The 19,658-nt window shown below is 38.6% G+C and overlaps 2 protein-coding genes across 5 annotated transcripts in view; one reads left to right on the top strand and one right to left on the bottom strand.

Annotated features, from left to right (window-relative positions):
* LOC107225787 (disintegrin and metalloproteinase domain-containing protein 10) overlaps positions 1-19,658 on the top strand; it is a 91,477-nt gene that overhangs the window by 2,976 nt on the left and 68,843 nt on the right. For all 3 annotated transcript variants that reach the window (XM_046734431.1, XM_046734430.1, XM_046734432.1), the window contains exon 2: positions 16,113-16,260. In XM_046734431.1, the coding sequence (XP_046590387.1) occupies positions 16,113-16,260 (148 nt within the window). The remainder of the gene's footprint in view (positions 1-16,112; positions 16,261-19,658) is intronic.
* LOC107218764 (protein TRC8 homolog) overlaps positions 1-19,658 on the bottom strand; it is an 82,764-nt gene that overhangs the window by 14,695 nt on the left and 48,411 nt on the right. The window lies entirely within an intron of this gene.

Below are 19,658 nucleotides of genomic sequence, written 5' to 3'. Positions count from 1 at the left end.
TTAGATTTTTAAGATTTGAAACAATACAGTTCGAGAAAACATCGAATAACGCAATAAAAACGGTATCAAAATTTCCCATAAAGTTTACGAAGGCTGTTAATTTTCCCAAGCCCCATACAACATATTGCTTTTTTCCCCAACGTTGGTAACAAATTGCACGAAATTCCTACGTCTATATCAACGACATACGTAAACGCACACGCATACGTATACATATAAGCGGAGTCGTTTTGCAAGGGATGCAGGAATTCGTCGGTTCTAAGTCAACGCCGAGACGAAATCTCGCCGACGTAATATCATGGCTCGTTAGGGTCTCCGTCTCGGTTGGGGTGTTTTTTTTTTTAGATCCTGGCGATCCCGTCGCAGGGCTGGATTTCGGTCTCATGAGCCCACGGAATGTTCGGGCGAAAAACTGATTTTCCCCATTGAAACAGGCCGCAGAATCGTACGTCAGTTTATTCGCGAGGTCGAATGCGCGATTTGAATTTGGAAGAAGCGAATATTGCGCTATTCCTAACATGCGTGGGTAACAAGGACTGGAATATTGTAGGAGCCGTGGGAAGAAAAGTCGAAAATTTATGGCGACGCGTAGAGCTTAGGATTTGAAAATTTTTCTGCAAAACTGACTGAACGTAAAAATTTGACAAGGTGGCTCAGCCGGAGGTTGATAACTGCGCACAGTGGCAGGATGGTGGAGAAATTGTCGGACGGCAGGACAGCTGGAAGCCAATAAAATATCGACTAGAGACGAAGTACGTACAGAAATGGGGTGAAGTAAAAAGAGTTGGAGAACGATGTTAAGGCAGCCAGTCGAAGCTGGAGAGAAGCGCTGCTGCTTGCAGTCACGTGTAAAAGAGGGTTGCTGGAGGAACGGCTTTCGATCTTCCTTTCCACTTTATAAAGCTGGAACACCGATATAATGTAACGCCCCTTGATTTTCCTACGAAACTTCTCGCTGCACATTTCCCAATTCTTTTTTCCAAGTATTTTTATTTTCCAAGAGAAAGGGCGAAACGTAAGTTACAAATTATGCTTCATCTTCTTTCAACGTTTCGTCCCGCAACCAGAAGTTAACCGTTAATCAATTTTAACTGCCGGTAGACCTCAAGATTTCCGGATTACAGAGATTTCGAGAGATTTTTATGACTTTCGTAATGATTTTTTCGGGCATTCGAAGGAAATGAAAGCTGTTTTAAATGTTTCACGATATTTCGAATGTGATTTCAAAGCGAGACTGAAGTTTGTAAAGCACTCTTTTTGAACGTAAATATTTATTTTACAATTCGATGGTGGTATAAAATTCAGTAAAAAGTATCAATCTAGTGAAGTTAATGTATTCACGTATCTTGCAAATTCGACTACTTCGGTCATTCGAAAGTTGAAAAACAAGGATCGATTTTCAATGTATTATCACGCTGTCATTACTCTTCAATCTCGTATACGAAAAGATTTCGCCTAATACCACTGATTTCAATGGTTGCCGTAAAAAATATTTCACGGGCCGATTAGCGGATATGCGAAATTGTTTCCGATATTGTTTTTGCGTCAGGAATTGAGTGATAAAAGATTCAAGAATCAAGATGCTCGGTAAGGTGTCGCGTAATTTGATTCTTTCTAATCCAATTGGAATTCCGTTACAATATCACGGAAGAAATTTTTACGAAGAAAGATGAAAACAGGAAGAATTGAAATAAGAAAAACGATAGCAAGAGGAAAAATCGTTGAGATGAAATTGCAGTTCAGCAACGCAGCAACGGAAAAGCAAGACTGCAACATTTCTGTTGATTGAGAGCTCGAGATTCATATCCGGTAGAGAGATAACGCGAGTGAAGAGGAAGCGAGACCCGATGAAAGAGGGTCGGAAAAAGCAGAAAGAGGGAAAGAGAGAGAGAGAGAGGGGGGGAGAGGGAAAAAGAGAATCCTGCAGCCAAAGCAGAAACTCGGGTTTTCCTCCGAGTCACGTAGTTTTTTAATTAAAATGTATTTCCGTTCTCTTCACCGGTACGCCTGCCACCACGGTGAGAGCTCCAAGTTCTTCGGCCTTCGTTTTTCTGACGTTTGGCTACGGCGGACTGATTGCGAGACGGTTTTCTGGACCGGGGATCAACCTTCAGGCACGTGTCCGTCGTTTCGTTCTCACGATATTCTCTAAAATACTAAAAAAGTCTCCGGAGTGCCCGTGGAAAGAATTAAAAGAGAAGTAGTGTTTTTAGAAAATTTAATCATCCGTTTTACTTTTTAACCAACTTTTCCGGAATAAAAATCACGCGTGAAATTGTCACCGGAATTGAAGTTAGTAACGTTGAGGATAAAAAATCGGTATCTTTAATTTTACAACAACCTTAACGGAGTTGAGTTTTGACTTTTTTTTTTCTCTCTCTCTTTCTTTAGGGTTTATCGAATTTCAGACAATCCTAGTGTTGCGAAATAATCAATTCTCGCAAATATCGTTTCAGCCTCATTTAAAAGTATTCAACGATATATTTTCAGATCACTTGAAATTTCTTTCAAATTCTACGAAACCTTTCTAAATCCTGTCTGGGGAAGAAAAAAAATTTGAAACGTATTTTTGGAACCTCGATACGTAGTCTTTGAAAAAAAGTCAATAAGTTCGGGTAAAATAGTTTTAAATTATTGAAATATCGTCAATTATTTTGAAACAGACCAAAAACGTCACCCTAAAAATCTAAATCTATAATCTAATACACGGGTCTAAAGAAATTACTGTTGGCAAAATTTCACCCGGTTTGATTTATACTTTCAGGAAAAAATTTATAAGTGAATAACTGTGAATATATTACCATTGGATGTGTAATCAACTTTATAAAGATGCGAGAATTTTGTACAACGTGAAAAACCTTTCACACTCGCACAAATTATTTCCATAAAGCGTTATAGAAACTCTCGACATTCGCAATTACGTGCACGCCACACGTTTAATTATATCGTTACAGTTTCACATTTTGTATGCAGCGACACGCGTGTCAATTATTTCGTCAAATTATACCGTGAAATATAATAACATAAACCGTTGATAAGAGTTATAACTCTTCCAAAATTTTAAACCAGGCTGAGAAGAAAAAAAATGTTCCACTTTGCCACGCCTTAAAAAAAAACATACCGTTTAAATTCATTTTATCGATCGGTATTAATTTCAATTACCATTCTTCGTACCACTCGATGGTGGTTTAATTTAACACCAAAAAAACCGTGAATCGTCAAAGAAATCAGGCGTTGTTGAAATTAATACTTTTCCACGATTTTTTTCAATTAGTAGATACATCGAGTAACTCTGAGCGAAAAAAAAAAAAAAAAAAACAAGAAAAGAAATTACAAAAAATACCAAATTTCAGTCTGACCCGAAATAAAACAGCTGGAAATTGTCTGGCGGAATTTGCGAGGAATTTGCGCAGGTGAAGCCGGGGATTTTGGACCAGCTTGCCTGGGGCCGGAGCCGGGAGAGAGAGCGCAAAAGGGTAATTCAATTCGGAGGAAGGAGTAGAAGCTGCAGGTAATTTCGGATTAAACGATGACAGAGTAGGAGCGAGAAAGGGTTGAGAATGGGGCTAATTCGGGGCGCCAGTCCCGCGTTTAAAAAGGATCTTTACCCCGACGAGAAAAAAAAGGGAGAGAAGAATTAAAAAAAACAAAAAAACAAAAAAAAGAAAAAGAAAAAAGAATACGATGTATGTAATTGATAACGAGATCGTATGTTTAATTGAAATTATTTAATTTTTTAACAGGTAAGGCAACGCTGAATCCCGCCGGTTTACATACTATTATTATTATTATTATTATTATTATTATTATTATTATTATTATTATTATTATTATTATTATTATTATTATTATATCGTACCGTGTATTCGTTTAAATTCGACGAAACCCCCAGCGTTGTGTTTATTCATAGAAATTTTCATCCCGCAAAGTAATTGAAATCATATCCGGGGTATGAAAAAATTTTGCGTTATTTACCGCATTAAAAATGTAACCCAGAAAATTTAATGAAGGTGAAACATATTTTTGTTTTTTCCTCTCTCTCTCTTTCTCTCTCGTTTCTTGACCAAATTCATGTTATCACAACAACGGTGATATTATTTTCATTCGGAATTCACACCTCGATCGATTTTAATCGGATTCTTCGAATCTCCGTTTCATCCGATTTCGCACAATAAGCAGTGATCTTCTTTATCGTAGAATCGTTAGATTTCTGCGGTAAAGATTGCGATCTTTAAAAAATAAATTTCAAACTTTTCGTACTCAACTTCGGGAATGATCCGCAATGGAGGCGAATTTTCATCCGATTTTCATGCCGATCTTTCAGACCGTGCCAATTGAATAATGCCGTATGCTTCTCTCGAATCTAATATTACAGACGATGGCTCTGTAGACCGGATGCGTTTTGCGGTGGCGAAGGAAACGTGCTCGCACGACTTGATGCCACCCAGCTCCATGGATGCAATTTCTCTGCACTTGTGCAACTTGTTCGCGTCTGTTTAGAATCCAGATACCCTAGACGTCCATGTATGTGTGTATATATATATATATATATAAATAAATATACGTATACATATATACACACGTGACTATGTAGGGGAAGCGCACGTATCTTCGTAGCAGAATTCGGCACAGACGGGTTCGTGCAGCTTTCTTCTTCTCTTAGCCGCCGCCCGCTTAATTAAACCAGGAAACTACGTGACCTGCGGCCAAACCAGCCAACACCGCCGATTCTCGTCTACCGCACTCCATTCCCTAGATGTCCGCCTGTTTTCCGCCGCACTGGGATCAGCCGGACACTCGGACCAAAGAGTCCGGAGAATAAATCGACGGGAATTAAAAACTGGACGTGACGAGCTTTTTTTCCCCCCTTAAGCCTCTGAGTCGTGCGTTATTGCGCCGAGTCAAATTTTACAAAAAGATGATATCGCATGGTTTTTTGGGTGGTTGATTACGAAACAAAAATCAAATGTCAAAAATTCAAGATGCCGGACGAAATTTTCAAATTTCATCGAATTTGATCAAGAAACTCTATGCAGGAGTTTTTGGAGTCACTGATTACGAATCTGAAATGAAATTTCAAAAATTCAAGATGGCGGATACAGTATGGTGGAAGATAATTTCAAATTTGAACAAATACTTGCGGTCAAAAAATTCTGTGAAGGGGTTTTCGGGGTCGCTGATTAGGTTTGCCATATTGAATGTTCAAAATCTGATTTCAGATTCGTAACTAGCGGTGCCAAGAAATCCTAGACAGAGGTTTTTTTCTCCGGAATCGATCGAATTTGAAATTTTTGTCCACCATATTGGATCCGCCATCTTGAATTTTTTAAATCCTATTTGAGATTCATAATCGACAACCCCAAAAACTTGTAATTTATGTAAAGCGTGTACACGTGTAAGGGTGTAATTTTCAATTTCCACAATTTGTTTCTAATAATAATAATTTACATTGTATCGCAACAATTACTCTCGAGCATTGAAAACCTATTAACACACTATTAGACATAGCTAAAAACCGTAAGGAAATATGTTTTCGAAGTTCTCTAAGTATACAAAAAAAAAAATGGATACAAAATAAGTGGTAAAAATACTTAAACACTATGACTCAAAGGGTTAATGATATTATTACTGCAATTCAGAATTTTTTGACTTTTCGTGACATGGAATGTGTACTTGCCAGAAAATATGTTTACAGGCAATAAAGTCGGAACAAAAACCAACAAAGGTCAAAAAAAAAATTTTTAAAAAATCGAGTTTTGTTCATTTACTTATCCTTTGCTTGCGACGAAGGTTCGAATGGCGGAATTTTCAGGTTGTTGCCAAACTTTGAAGTTTCGAGTTGACCGTGTACCACCGACGTGGGTAGCCAAATGTTCTGCACATGCAGATACAGTCAAAGTATCGAGTTTTATTCGGTGAGAGACTTTGGATGGTTCGCGTTAACTTACCGGAAAAGTTCGACATCCATCCTATCTGCCTAAGAACCCGGCAAGAGAGAGAGAGAGAGAGAGAGAGACTTTGGTACATAATGCAAGACGAAGAAGAACTTTTGGTCAGAGTTGTCACTTCCCGCACGATTTGCAAGAACTTTCGCGGTAGCGAGAATATCCTCCAGTTTCAGTAATACTGCAGCTGGAGTTCGATTGCCTGGATCTGGAACAGGAGCGAAAAAGAAGAAGAAGAAGAAGAAGAAGAAGAAGAAGAACCGTTGTAAGAAGCGAGTGTAACCCGAAACTTGGTCGCCTTGTATATGTAGGCACAAGATTGCGACAAAATTGGAAACGAGCGAAATGTTTTCCATCCTTTCTCTATCTCTCGATATTTCTCCTTCTCTTTCTTATTATTCCCGATTCCCCCTGCGGCAAACCGGCCGCGTTTCACCGCTTGCAAAATTCTCCTCGCAAGGAAGAGAGATTATTTCACCGCTCTCTGTGCGAACCGGGAAAGTTGCTGACGTTGCCAGCTTGTAAGACTCTTCCGACTATACATATAGAAAATATAGCCACGGCTTCGTAAATGTCACATTTTACTTCCTATCGAAGTTCCTTGCAGCTGCCTCTGTCCAATTCCAAGATTGCTACTCGATTCCTCAATTTTATTCTCCTTGCAATTTTTCCGATATAACCAACAATTTTCGACGCTTTAAAAATCCAGATAATAAATTCAACGATCTTCACTTCAAAAAATCAGATCTTCAAAAAAATATTATTTCTGTGCCTTGTTTGCGGTATTATTTTTTTTTTTTTTTCAATTGTCATGCATCAAAATAATGGAAAAATATATATCCATCCACCCCCCCCCCCTCAAAGTTTGGTTTTGCAGCCTTGGAAGAAATGATAAAGATTTAATAATTTCGCCTGCACTGATCTACTGAGATTATATGCCTGGAATTTGTGCGGGTGATGATTGCATGTTAATGTATATAAAACAAATAAAAATTACTATTTTTCGAATGAGTTTGATTTTTGGTACCAGGAGAGTGCTGTTTCAATATTGAAGAAAATCTATAATGATTTCAAATTTATTCAGCTAACAAAAAACCGAAACAATATTACTTTTCATTCGAAATAAGTTAAATACAAAACTGAAATTTTTATTTCACTGTTACTTACAATAAATGTTTCAGAAAATAGGTAATTTTTCTCATTCAATTCCGAAATATCGTTCTTGTTCCTACAAAAGCAAACTTTATCCATACATTTGTATACACGCATACCAATATAAATTATATATCGAGTGACTCGTTAAGTCGTCGGGTAAAGCTTTCCTCCTCCCATTTTCCGGAAGCAAATATGATGTATAAAAAAACATGGTGGGAGGGGTTAGAAAGAGACAAACAATCGACGAGATAAATTCGTACCGTTTCTCATATTTCGGGAGGGGGAGTCAGCCGGCAGGCACTTCCGAATTGGAATCGATGATATCCTGGAGTCGAACACCTACCGGAATTCGAGCCGGAGTTGTTGAGCTGCCGGGGGTGGGGAAACGGGAAACGGGAAACGAAAGTTGGCACAACCCGGTCACGACCCCTGATTTCCCCGGCCCGCAGTCATCGGCGTGAGAATCTTATCACCAAAGTTGTTGGAGCGCGCAGGGAGGTTCGATAAACGGCTCGCGGTTCGCGGACCGTCTGAAAATCGTTCCCTCCGAGAAGTTCCGGGGACCAGATGTGCGAACCCTTCTCTCTCTCTCTCTCTCTCTCTCTCTCTTACTCTCTGCTGTAACACCCGAACTCGATACACGTCCCATAAATTGCACCCCTGAGTGTTGTATTCAAATTATCGTATCCTCTCGCAGGGCGGCTCAAATTCCTAGCTGCCGGAAGGTTTGCCCCATGAGTATAAGGTAGCGCTTTGCCGTCCAGGTCTAGCCTCAGCCGTTTTATAACACCTCGAAATCTCTCAACATTCCAAGACGTTGATGGTTTTTAACGCGTTCAAGTTGGTCAGCCTGTGTATTGTCAATGATCTGGGAGAGTTTAGAAGTTTTTCAAGTTTAGTCAGGCGGATCGAATAAGTCGTTAAATATTCACAGTGTTGATAATTCGTCAACATCATGGTTGAGGGAAATGCAAAAGTGAAAAAGAAATGTTTACAATTCTTTTATCGCCTGACAGACGCAGCATAGTTTCAACATTTCGGGAGCTTGACCCGTTGCTTGGCGAGATGTGTTCAAGAAATTCAACATTGTCAAATTAATGCCGGGAATTGAGAATATTTTGAAATTTATTAAAGGCTCAATTAGTACCGGACATTTTGTTACTTGATATTTTTTCGATATGTTGAAGGGGAAAACTCAACAATGAAATAGGAATACTCGGAATTTTTCACCGACGGACAAACGCCACAAATTTTTTCAACATTACCAGGCTCAAACATTTTTCAACTGCTTGACAATTTTTTTACAACATGTTGAAGGGGGAAAACGCAATAATGAAGTAGGAAATATTCGGAATTTTTCACCGACGAACAGGCTGCAAAAATTTTCAATACTTGAGAAATTTCAGCAGAGTCAAAACATGAGAATTAAGAATTTAACGGAGCCTCAAGAACCCAACATTTCGACATTCGATATTTTCTCAACATGCCAAAAAGGATTCGTAATAGAATCACTGTCCGGAATATTTTTATGCTTGAGAAACGTCGTCGATTCTCACCACTTCTATGTTACAAAGATTTTTCAACATACCTAGCCAATGCAGCACCGTAATATGAAAAAATTGAAGAACAAATAATTTTGTAACGATTCAAATTCCCCATATTTGAAAACTCAACGTTTTACATCAACGTATCGTTCAAAACTACGGGACAATAAGTTCTTATACCGTGACGATAAAAGCTGCCTGTAATTATCAACATTTCGAAACATAAATTTATTCAACATGTTGACAAAGAAAAAAAAAAAAAAAACGAAGAAAGCTCGTCTGTTCTTAGCGTGTCGAAAGAACAACTGTTGCGAGTTAATTGTCAACGTTTCGAAGCTCGCCAAGTTCGGAACGAATATTTACTCAACATGTTGAAAAAAAAAAAAAAAAAAAAAAAGAAGAAGAAAACTTGCCTGTATTCAACGTCTGAAAAGAACAACTGTTGCGAGTTAATCGTCTTTTTTAGAGAAACCCCGCAAGAATCACCGTTGAAAGAAAAAAAAAAAGGAGGGAGAAAAAGTGGGCCAAAGCATCGAGCCGAGCGGGATGAATATCTCGGGTGAAATTCTCATTTCCTTTACTCTGTTCACCCGGAAGCAAGCGGAAAACGGGCACTCGACTCTCATCTTGGTTGAAGTTCTTCTAGTGTCGAGTGAGAATGCTCCGTCAGATGGAGCGCGGATAACGTGGAATTTGACGAGGGCCGCGAGATTGCGAAAACAATCGTTCCGGTTCCAAGGGGATTCTTGACAGTCGCTTTCTAGGCTCTTCTCGCTCTTCCTTTCCTCTTATTTGCCGCTATCATACTTCTCTTTCTTTATCTTTTCGCCAGCCATTTCACCGCATTGAATTACTGTTTTGCCATGTTGCGTGGGGCGCGATGAATAATGTTTGAAATTTTCACACAATACTGCAATGTTCCGTTTAATGTTTTTTCTGTGTTAAATTCAAGATTCTTCGATGGAATTTATCGATAATTTTTCGGTGTTCTCGCGAGGCATTTTTAATTTAAAATCAACTTTCGTTAAAAAAAAAAAAAAAAAAAAAAAAAAGAAAAAAACTTCTCAACCTAGCGTAAAGTAAATCAGCAAAAAATATTATTCGACAATTTGTTTCAAAAGGCAAAATAAACGAAAGGCAAGTTGAAAACGGGCAAAAGAATTGTAGTGAGCTCGTTGAAAATTGTACTTTCTCGAGTAAAATATACATCCAACCAGCTATGATACGGGAAGGCAAAATTGCGTCCGCAGTGGTGGTTATGGCTTCAGCAGAATTGCTGATACCGCCTATTCCATTGCGAAATACAATTCGGTGTGGTCGTAGCTTAGCTCTTGCCAGCCGTGCGGTGAAAGTCCACCGATGCTTGATCTACGTGGCTGTTTTGTCTCATCGTCTACAGAATGATATGGGTCTTTGGTATTTGACGACTATAATTTACGTGGGCACTCCGCATCGACTGTGTCACGGACGCGTCATTTGGGAATATTCCATCATCGGTTTCGGAACACGGAACCAATTAGTCGATGCAAGAATATCGTTATTTTCAGGTGTCAATATGGTGTTAAACGTCTCGTTCGAGGTCGAGTTTAAAATAAATCGACGTTAACGATTCGAGATTGACAGTCGGCGGGGTGATGTCGACACCGAATATGATTGAATTAACCACGTTTCAAGGTGTTAACATCATTTAACACAAAGTTTTTTTTTGTAATATTACATGTAAAACTGGTTATCTGTAATGTTAACACTAGCTATATTGACTTGATATGTAATTTGAGATTTGAACACCTTTCAAGGTGTTAACACCATTTAACACCCGTTTCCTTTCGATTGCACATGTAAAACTGGTTCCCTGGAATGTCTTCACTGGCCACGGGTGGTTTCATACGCAATCCGAGATTTTAACACCTTTGTAGATTTTAACACTATTTGACACTTTTTTTCTCAACTTGACACATTAAACTGGTTATCTGGAATGTCAACACCAGCTATGGTAGTTTGATATGGAATTCGATATTTGAACATCTTTGAAGGTGTTAACACCATTTAACACCAAATTATTTTCAATTTCACATCTAAAACTGGTTATCTGTAATATTATATTTCAGATCACGGCAGCCTGTTACGGAAATCAATCGAGGTGTTAAATGTAACACCTCACTAGACGAAAAAAAAAATATCCAGAATTCTAGAATCTAGTTAAAAACACGTTGCTCAGCGAAACGTACGTTTAATAGAGTAACAAAATTCGCACACACACACGGGGAGGAAAGCCGGTAAGTAAAAGTAGGAAAATTTAAGGAACGAGGGAGGTGGAATGAGGAGGGTCGGAGACGAGTTGAATTTATTCACGATAACGCATGCAAATACGGAACAGCACGCTGGTAGAGAATACCAGCGTACGTGTGCGGTAGAGAAGTGTTACGTATTCGTGTGCGCGGACGTCGTATACTGGGATATTACACACGTGTACATGTACGGATGGGAATAAAATATAATCTATTCATGAAAAGCACGGCGTACTCTAAGTGGAAAAGTTGTGCACCCTGTAAAGCTGAGCATAATACACAGAGCTAAAGGGGTAGTGGGATATGTACACATCAGAAATTCACCGTCGGAAGAAGCCCCGGCGAAGATCCCAAGGGTTGGGAACGGAACCCAGGGTTCCTGATCCGCACGTACCGCTGTATAACAGCGTGGTTGACGCATCAGTCAACTAGGCGGATTCAAACGAGGGATTCAACTTTAGAGGAAACTCAAAAATACCTCCTCTAATACATACACACACTGCCGGCTAGAAGTTTGGGTACACCTGTCGAAATTTCTTGTCGCACTAACGGTTGGACAGCGGACTCGTAAATAAAGATAATCAAATTTCCCAACTGGGAAATTTTTTTTTTTTTTATTTTTTTTATGAAATTCTCTACGATTTTTTCTCACCCTCGGTACGTGCTTTCCAGCATGGCAATTTTTCAGCTATTTCTTAGCCACCGAAAATTAATTCCACATCTCGGGGAAAAATTTTTTACCAAGGTTTTTTTCCTATGGGAAATTTAAAAAGGATATCAGAACCTATATTATCATTTTTTACAAGTTTTTTTCGCCCCGGTATCCCAGATTTTAGAAAAATCGTAGAGATTTTTGTAAAAAAAAGCAAAATGAAGGTGAATTTGTCCGCTTTGAGACGACAGTTGGGATATTTGATTATCTTGATTTTTGAGCCCGCTATCTAAATTTTAGTGCGGCAAGAAATTTCGACCGGTGTAATCAAACTTACGGCCGACAATGTGTGTAGAAATATATTACACACAGTTTACGAGTACGGCGGAACTTGGGGATGATTTTTAATCCGGCAAAGCGTTTTCTAACACGGAAAAAATTGCCACTCTTCTCAAATTTTTCCACTCTCCCGTAACGGCTACGAAACCCTTGTACCAAGTATATGCTGTTGTATACAAGTCCAATATACGAAATTGCCTGACTCTTAGACCGCGTCGCGTTGCAAGTTGTGTTAAATTTAACAACGCATTTGATTTTCATCCAGGTATATAAGTCGAGTTGAAAATAATATTAAAAAACCGTGATCTTGAGCTCGGACAACTTTGCATTTGACGCAATTTCGCTGCTACATTACGGTGGTTCAGTAATTTGTTTCGTATTCATTGAAACATTTTGGATATTAATCAAAATTAATTATTGTTAATTGTACGCGTATTAATTGATTTTAGTCAGATGCGATCGTTGCATTGAATGGTTCGGAAATTATACGGCAGTTCACTCTGCCTGGCGCAGTTAAATTCAACTTTCGGTTTAGAAGGAATTTTGAGTATTTCCAAAATTTGCCAATAATCTAACGGTACGAAGGATAATGAAATTTCATCATATCGGTGGGCGCGTGTTTCGGTGGAACCGCGAGTAAGCTTATTGACCCCGGATACCATGTCCGTTCTACATGTATATATATATATATACATACACATTAGGGCGGATCATAAAATGCCTTTTTTGAGGTTTCGCTCTTCTTCGAGATTCTCGCATTTTTTTTCAATAAAAAAATTGCACACGCCAAAGGACTGAGTCTAAAGAAATTTTTTACCACGGCCCCAACGACGTTGACATTTCGAAAAAGAAACTATTTTCGAGAATATCAAAATTGAGACATCCCTAAATCCATCCGCGCCTACGTTTTGTACGATAAGAGAAAAGTTTTTTTTGTAAAATCTGAGACTCGTGCAATTTCTGTTTTTTTTTTTTTTTTTGTTTTCTTCTTGTGAAAACAAATTTCTTCATCTTTCAATTATTAAAAATTGCAACATAGATTTTTCGGTACCAAAAACGAAAAAAAACTTTTCTTTCGTCGTACAAAACACAGCGACCGAAGGATTTACGGATATCGCAATTTTGAAATTACCGAAGATAGCGTTTCTTCGAAATTTCAACGTCGTTTGAGCCAGTAGTGAAAATTTTTTATTCCAAAAGTACAAGAATCTCGTAGAAGATCGACATTAAAAAAAAAAAAAAAAGAAAAAAAAAGCCCTTTTCTGAACCGACCCTGATATATTTATACATGCATGCGTTTATAAATTATACATAAAACATACATTGCGTACATGTACAAGACCCGTACGAAATTGAGCATCAAACAGCGTCGTGTCCGCGTAAGCCGCGAAGCTTTGGATAATTACCAAACCTGTCTACTAAAATGAAACAAATCACCCGGCTGCGGATTTATGTCTATATCTGTATAATGTACCATGTACATGCATATGTGTGTAATATATGTATCTACGTGTATACATACATATATATATATATATATATATATATATATATATATATATATATATATATATATATACATATACATATATATATATATATATATATATATATATATATATATATATATATATATATATATATATATATATATATATATATATATATATATATATATATATATATATATATATATATATATATATATATATATATATATATACATATATGTACGAATGTATTCACGGCCCGCACCCAACTTTCTATATTCGATTCATGTACACGAAAAGTTCGGCTTTAAATTCCACATTAAAGAGTAACCGAGCGAAACTACCGGACTAATTAGGATGGGTCCAGATGCCTGTGGGTGTCGGGCGGTCCCGCTGATCTAAATATTGAATCGGGCATAAAGGAGAGAAAAAGAAAAGAAAAAAAAAGAAAAACGCTCGAAACTTCCTTCGTTGAACCCTGCTTGAACGGACTGGTGTTTTCTCTGATTTTTCTTCTGTTTTTTTTTTTTTTTTTGCATCGCGTTTCCACCAAATTCGAGTTGATAAAAAAAATCTTGAATCGCGCTACAACGAGGGAGAGAAAAAAACTTGGTGTTAATTTTTGCCCATCCTTTGAATTCTACCACGTTTGAACCCGGTTGAATTAAATTTACACTTTATGTCGTGGGAGTGTTCATGATTTTCAGCGTTAATTGGAACCAGATTTTTTTTTTTTATTCCGGTAATTGCGCAAGTGTTAATAATCAGTTCTCAAACTAATCAACGACTATAAACAATCTTAAATTTAATAATAACAGGTTGGCAACTTTACGGTGTTAAATACAACCAGGTTCTTCAAAAGAATCTTTTCAAAAGTTGAATTTTAAAAATGAGTCAAACGTCGGTACGAGCGACGAGGGTGTTAAAATTTTCATTCCATTTTGCCAGAATTAAAACGCTCGACTACGTCGCGCGTAAGGATCGCCGAATGACAAGTTTCGGTAATTTCATTGGGCCGTACGAGCAAGTTTTGGGAATTCTAGAAGGCCTGGGGAATCATCCGGCAGATGAACACGTCACTTCCGGTCAGCCAGATAGAGCGCATCGGGAGGACGCGTTTGACGCTTGGATTACCCGGAGGTACCCGGAGGCGATGGGATTCAGCCTCCCGTTCCTAATGGAAAGGGAATGTCCTGCAGCCAGTACATACATACACGTACACACATATATATACGTATATATGCGTACGTATACATTATATATACGCGATGCAGACATGCATCAAGCGTTCGGTTCTCAGTGTGAATGTGCACTGCGATACATAGGTATACATATACCGAGAGTGCATACGTCACCGGCTAGGCATGCAGCACTGCACATCTCTGCATGAGGTATATATGTATGAGGCATTCCGCGTCAAATTTGCAACCGACCCACGGGGGTCTGGGAATTGTTTTTTTTTTGGATTGTTTTAACCGTGAATAAAATTTCAAAAACAAAAAAAAAAAACAAAATTGAAATCCAATTCCGAAAGCGTCGTTTTTATAAAGCCGAAGAAACTCGTACCGACTATATGATTTAAAATGTGATTTTCAAGTACGACAAGATTAAAGGGGTCTCAATATTTTATATTTTTTCTGCAAGCTTTCAGTTTTTTTTTCGTGTCGGAATTGAAGTTTTCTTTTTCTTTTTTTTTTTTTCTTTCTTCCTTCTAACGCCCGACCGAAATTGATCACGGGATCGTGAAAATCACGCGATTCTGCAATCTGTACAGATCGGGGAAAAGAAACGCAAAAAAAAAAAAAAAAAAAAAATGTTCATATCGAGATCCCATTATCGTGACATGCTTGTTTAAATCGTATTTCAAATCACGAAATCGGTGTGAAAATGAATGGCGTTTTGGAGTTGGTTTTTCATAATTTTTTTTTAAAAAATCCGAAACAAGTTCCGAGGTCTTTTTAAGAAATTATCAAAAATCGAAGAGGGTGAGGTACGTGGGTTGCGAATTTGACGTGGAATGTCCCATATATCATATACTTTATACCGTACATGCATTTAGGTATATACTACCGCAGGGCCTCCGGGTAATTTTGCGGAGCATGGTTGATACGCCCCGCGTAGCTTATGCGTGTTTGGCGATCCGGTAAACGGGCAAAAAATATAGTAATTAGCAAAACGTGCATCATATTGCTGCAATGCTCGGGATTCCAGGAGCAACCGCCAAATTCGTCCACACCGCGTGCTTGTAATTTTATACACGTGTAATTTAGGCGCGAATTTAACACCGTTCGACATTCCAGTGAACTGTTTAATTCCTATCCTAGTTTACTCCTGAATTTATCGTTTTCGGTGCAAGTGAATGTGCGCACATTTTGTCCACGTTATTTTCAATAAATCGTTGCCAATATATGTCGTTGAATTAAACACTCGACGTCAATCAACGCTCAAAAATATTTCTAATTCAATGTAGGATCAAACAGGGTGCAGCACTGTTTAAAATTCGGATAGTGCTAAATTTCCTACCGTGGATACACAGCTTCGAAAGGGTGGTTAAATTCGACAGTTACAAGTCAACACCGATCGTTTAGAAAAAGGGGAATACTGGAAAAGATATGAAAAAAAGTAAAAAAAGACCATGAATTGTCGAACGGAATAGTTTTTTTTTTTTTTTTCTAACCTCATTTTTGTTCGTGTTTCAGGAATATCGAGGGGCTCGTACATCCGACATTACGGTGCCGCATGGTACGACACTGCAGCATTGCGACAACATCGTGATCGCGTACGACGCGACACATCTAATGCTGCGAAGGATCAACCGCTCACTCTCCGTTTACACGCCCTCGACAAGTGAGCCACTTTTTAACCAATTTTCACCCTAAATTCAAACCATACCGAAACGTAACCGGTCCTCATTTTGTGGTAATTTTTTTTCCCCCCCTCCCCGTTGCGTTCAATCGTTAATGATAAAAACTCAATTACCGTGTTTAATTCGATACTGAATTTTTACATCGACGATTCAGCACCGAAAATTAATTTTAGAATCGCAACACGAGTGGGTTGGGAAAAAGTGGGACACTAAAGAAAAAGAACGTGATGAGGTTTCAAGTCATTACAATGGACATTTTTTTCAATCACTTCTCGATTCAAATTTATTATTAACGGAAACATTTACACAGACGACGCGTTTCTTTATTTTTTATTCGACCAAATTGTAACGCTACTAATAAATACCGAAAAAAAAAACGCCATCGTTCTCCGTTAAATTTTCAATCCATCTCTACTTTTCCCCGTTTGTACCACGTGTTTCCAACAAGTAAATTCGAGCATCGAAACCGTCATAAATCCTGAAATAAAATCAAATTACTACACACCAAGGTATTTTCCACGCCTACGACGAACGGTGATGATAAAACCAAAGAAAGAAAAAAGAAAGGGTCTTTCTCAATTTACGGCCAAAGTGTCGAAACTTAATCCGCGCGACTGCTTTTCGTTGCGTAATAAATACGTATACACCGTGTAAACCACCAATCCATCCGTATACGTAAGCCGTATCGGTGACGGCGCGTCTCGTGAGATATGTTAGAGAGTGGTAAAAATTTTCCCCAAACCTCCGAAAGAGGAAACCCCGTGGGGAAGTGCCGGGGGTGTTAGTTGGAGGGGGATCTATGTCGCGAGACTCCCCCGAGACAAATAAACTTCTAATTTACGTCCTCGGGCGACGCGACATGCTGTTGGAGGATGGAGAAGGTACGAGAAAGGTGGGGGGGGGTAGATCGCCAGAGTCACGTCGCCTCGTCCAAGTCGAGCTGTGCCGCACAGGGTTGCGAATAACCCCCGTCCATGGGAGGTCCGGGTGGTGAAATGCCCGATATTATGTGTCCAGGGTTTCACCCAGGCGTCTTCGCCACCTTTCATACACCCGGATCTGTACTGATACGACTGGAAACGCGCCGGACGAGCTGGAGTCACGCCCGTTTTATTCCCGTCTACCATTTTTACCCTTCTACCCACCCCCCTCCCCTAGAGCCCCTCAGACGTCCCCATACCGAGTAATAAATTCTTAGAGACTTTGATTAACTCCGGAGCGGACCGAAGGTTCTTCTTTTTTAACTTTTTTTTCTTTTTTTTCGTGGTACGTGTTGCTATTTTTAAACCTTCGCAAGAGTTTTATACAAGGTACAATGTGCGTTTTGCACCCTGTATAACGGACTCGGGTCTCACTACCCTGTAAATTTTTCTACCCCACGACATTTTGCATCCCTCCTCCCCCCCCCCCCCCCCCTCCGTTGCTCGGTGCATTTTATTTTCTTTTTTTCGTTCCTATACGCATGTATAGCTGTGTTCGCAATTAAATTGAATTCAATTATCCAACGCTTTACTCTACACGCGGGACTCTCGGTTGTTCAAAATATGTTCAAATTAATATCCAGGTCTCGATTGTGTTACGGAGTAGTCAACGTATGTATTGGGCGTAAAATTGAACCAAACATGAAACACGATCTACAAGTTTACCGCACTCAGTTTTCTACAGCGAGAAAGTTCCGTTGATACGCAGCGACATCTGTCGACAGTTCGTTGAATTACAACAGTGATACCTCTAGAGCCCATAAATTGCGTTTGTTTCATCTAGAGAATCCTTACGGTTGATGATATTTTCGGTGAATGAATTTTTTTTTTTTTTCTTTCTACCAATAACTCGTCCATCTTTAAAATGATGACTTGCCAAATAAGATTCGAAAATATCTACATCGACAAAGCTATTTTGAATAACATTTTTCACAGTGTAAGAAAGCTCAACGGACACAGACCGACTATGAGAAAATTTCGCAACTTTACAACAAACGTACGCTCGTATTTGCAACATCTATTACATATCATACCTTTTGCGTGACTGCAGCATTACACGTAAGGTTTAACGCAACTTCTCCTCTCACACACGCGTAACTGTAATTATCACGTGTACGGTAGCACAGAGACCGAGTCTTTGTCGGCTACATCATGTAAGTACCGTACCTATAACGTGTCGTGCCTAGGTACCCACTCTCGATTTCCCTGTTGTATCTTTTTCTCTTACAATCCTCTCTTTTTTTCTCCGTCTCTTTCTTTCACTCTCTCTCTCTCTCTCTCTCTCCCTATTTCTTTCACCAGTTGCACGTTGACACGTCTGATTCTTGGCGCGTGCATTCTGTCCCAGTTTAACAGTAACTTTGTACACTCTGATCGTTATGGTTACCGGAAATCCCAAGCGACGAATTCAGAAATATGCAGTGTTGTATATGCGGGAACCGTAGGCGGAAAAAAAAAGTAAGAGGCGCGGTTCTTTTTTTTTTTTTTTTTTTTTTTTTATGAGTGGGAATTTCCGCCGACCTACACACTTGTACAACCTGTCGATTCGTATAAGTCGACGCCTTTCAATTATTCATTTAAAAACGCTTTCAATTATACGCCTACATATTTCTATGGTGTTACACATAAAGTAAAAGTACATTTTCAATTTTCTTTCTTTCTTTCTTTCTTTCTTTCTTTCTTTCTTTCTTTCTTTCTTATACCATGTTAAAATTTTCTCTACGGTATCGAGATTATTTACTTCACGGAAATCGTTTTACGAAATCAAATGTATTATCAATTTTTTCTAAGATGAACGATATTACGTATTGCACTGTTATAAGATTGAAACGACGAGGTTTGACCTTGTCTCCAATAGTAGAAAAAAGAAAAATACTAAAATAAACGAATACGTAATGCAATGTAAATTCAGCACCACGCAGAATTTACAGTTGTGAAATTTAACGGTTATTTTTCCATTTCTTCACAGCTGTACAACATACAATTACTATAGATTTTGTACATTCAATCAAAAAATTAAGTACAAAACTGCGGTTTAAACGAATAAAAAAAATTCTTAACTTTATGACTCAATTTTTTTTTTTTTCAACATCGTTTCATTTTATAATCGCTTTAGAACAAAGCCGTGAGACGAAGGTGTATTTTTCCGTACTATAAGCTGTTATAATTAGAAAGAAAGAGGTTATAAGATGTGAAAGATAATGTATAATTTCCATCCCACAGGGCATCGTATCGATTCGTTTTATGAATGAAATTAGCTTCCGGTATAACGGAAAACAATACACACGACGTGGATCCCTTTGGGCAGCAACCACAAAGCCTTGCCGCCCCTCCCTCTTTTCTATCTATAGTCTCTCTCTCTCTCTCTCTCTCTCATCCGGTAACTCGATTCGCTCTAA

This window comes from Neodiprion lecontei, chromosome 3 (genome assembly GCF_021901455.1).
Source record: "Neodiprion lecontei isolate iyNeoLeco1 chromosome 3, iyNeoLeco1.1, whole genome shotgun sequence".
NCBI classification, from domain to species: domain Eukaryota; kingdom Metazoa; phylum Arthropoda; class Insecta; order Hymenoptera; family Diprionidae; genus Neodiprion; species Neodiprion lecontei.
The sequence above is the reverse complement of the archived record's forward strand: the minus strand, read 5'-3'. Positions and strand labels throughout refer to the sequence as shown.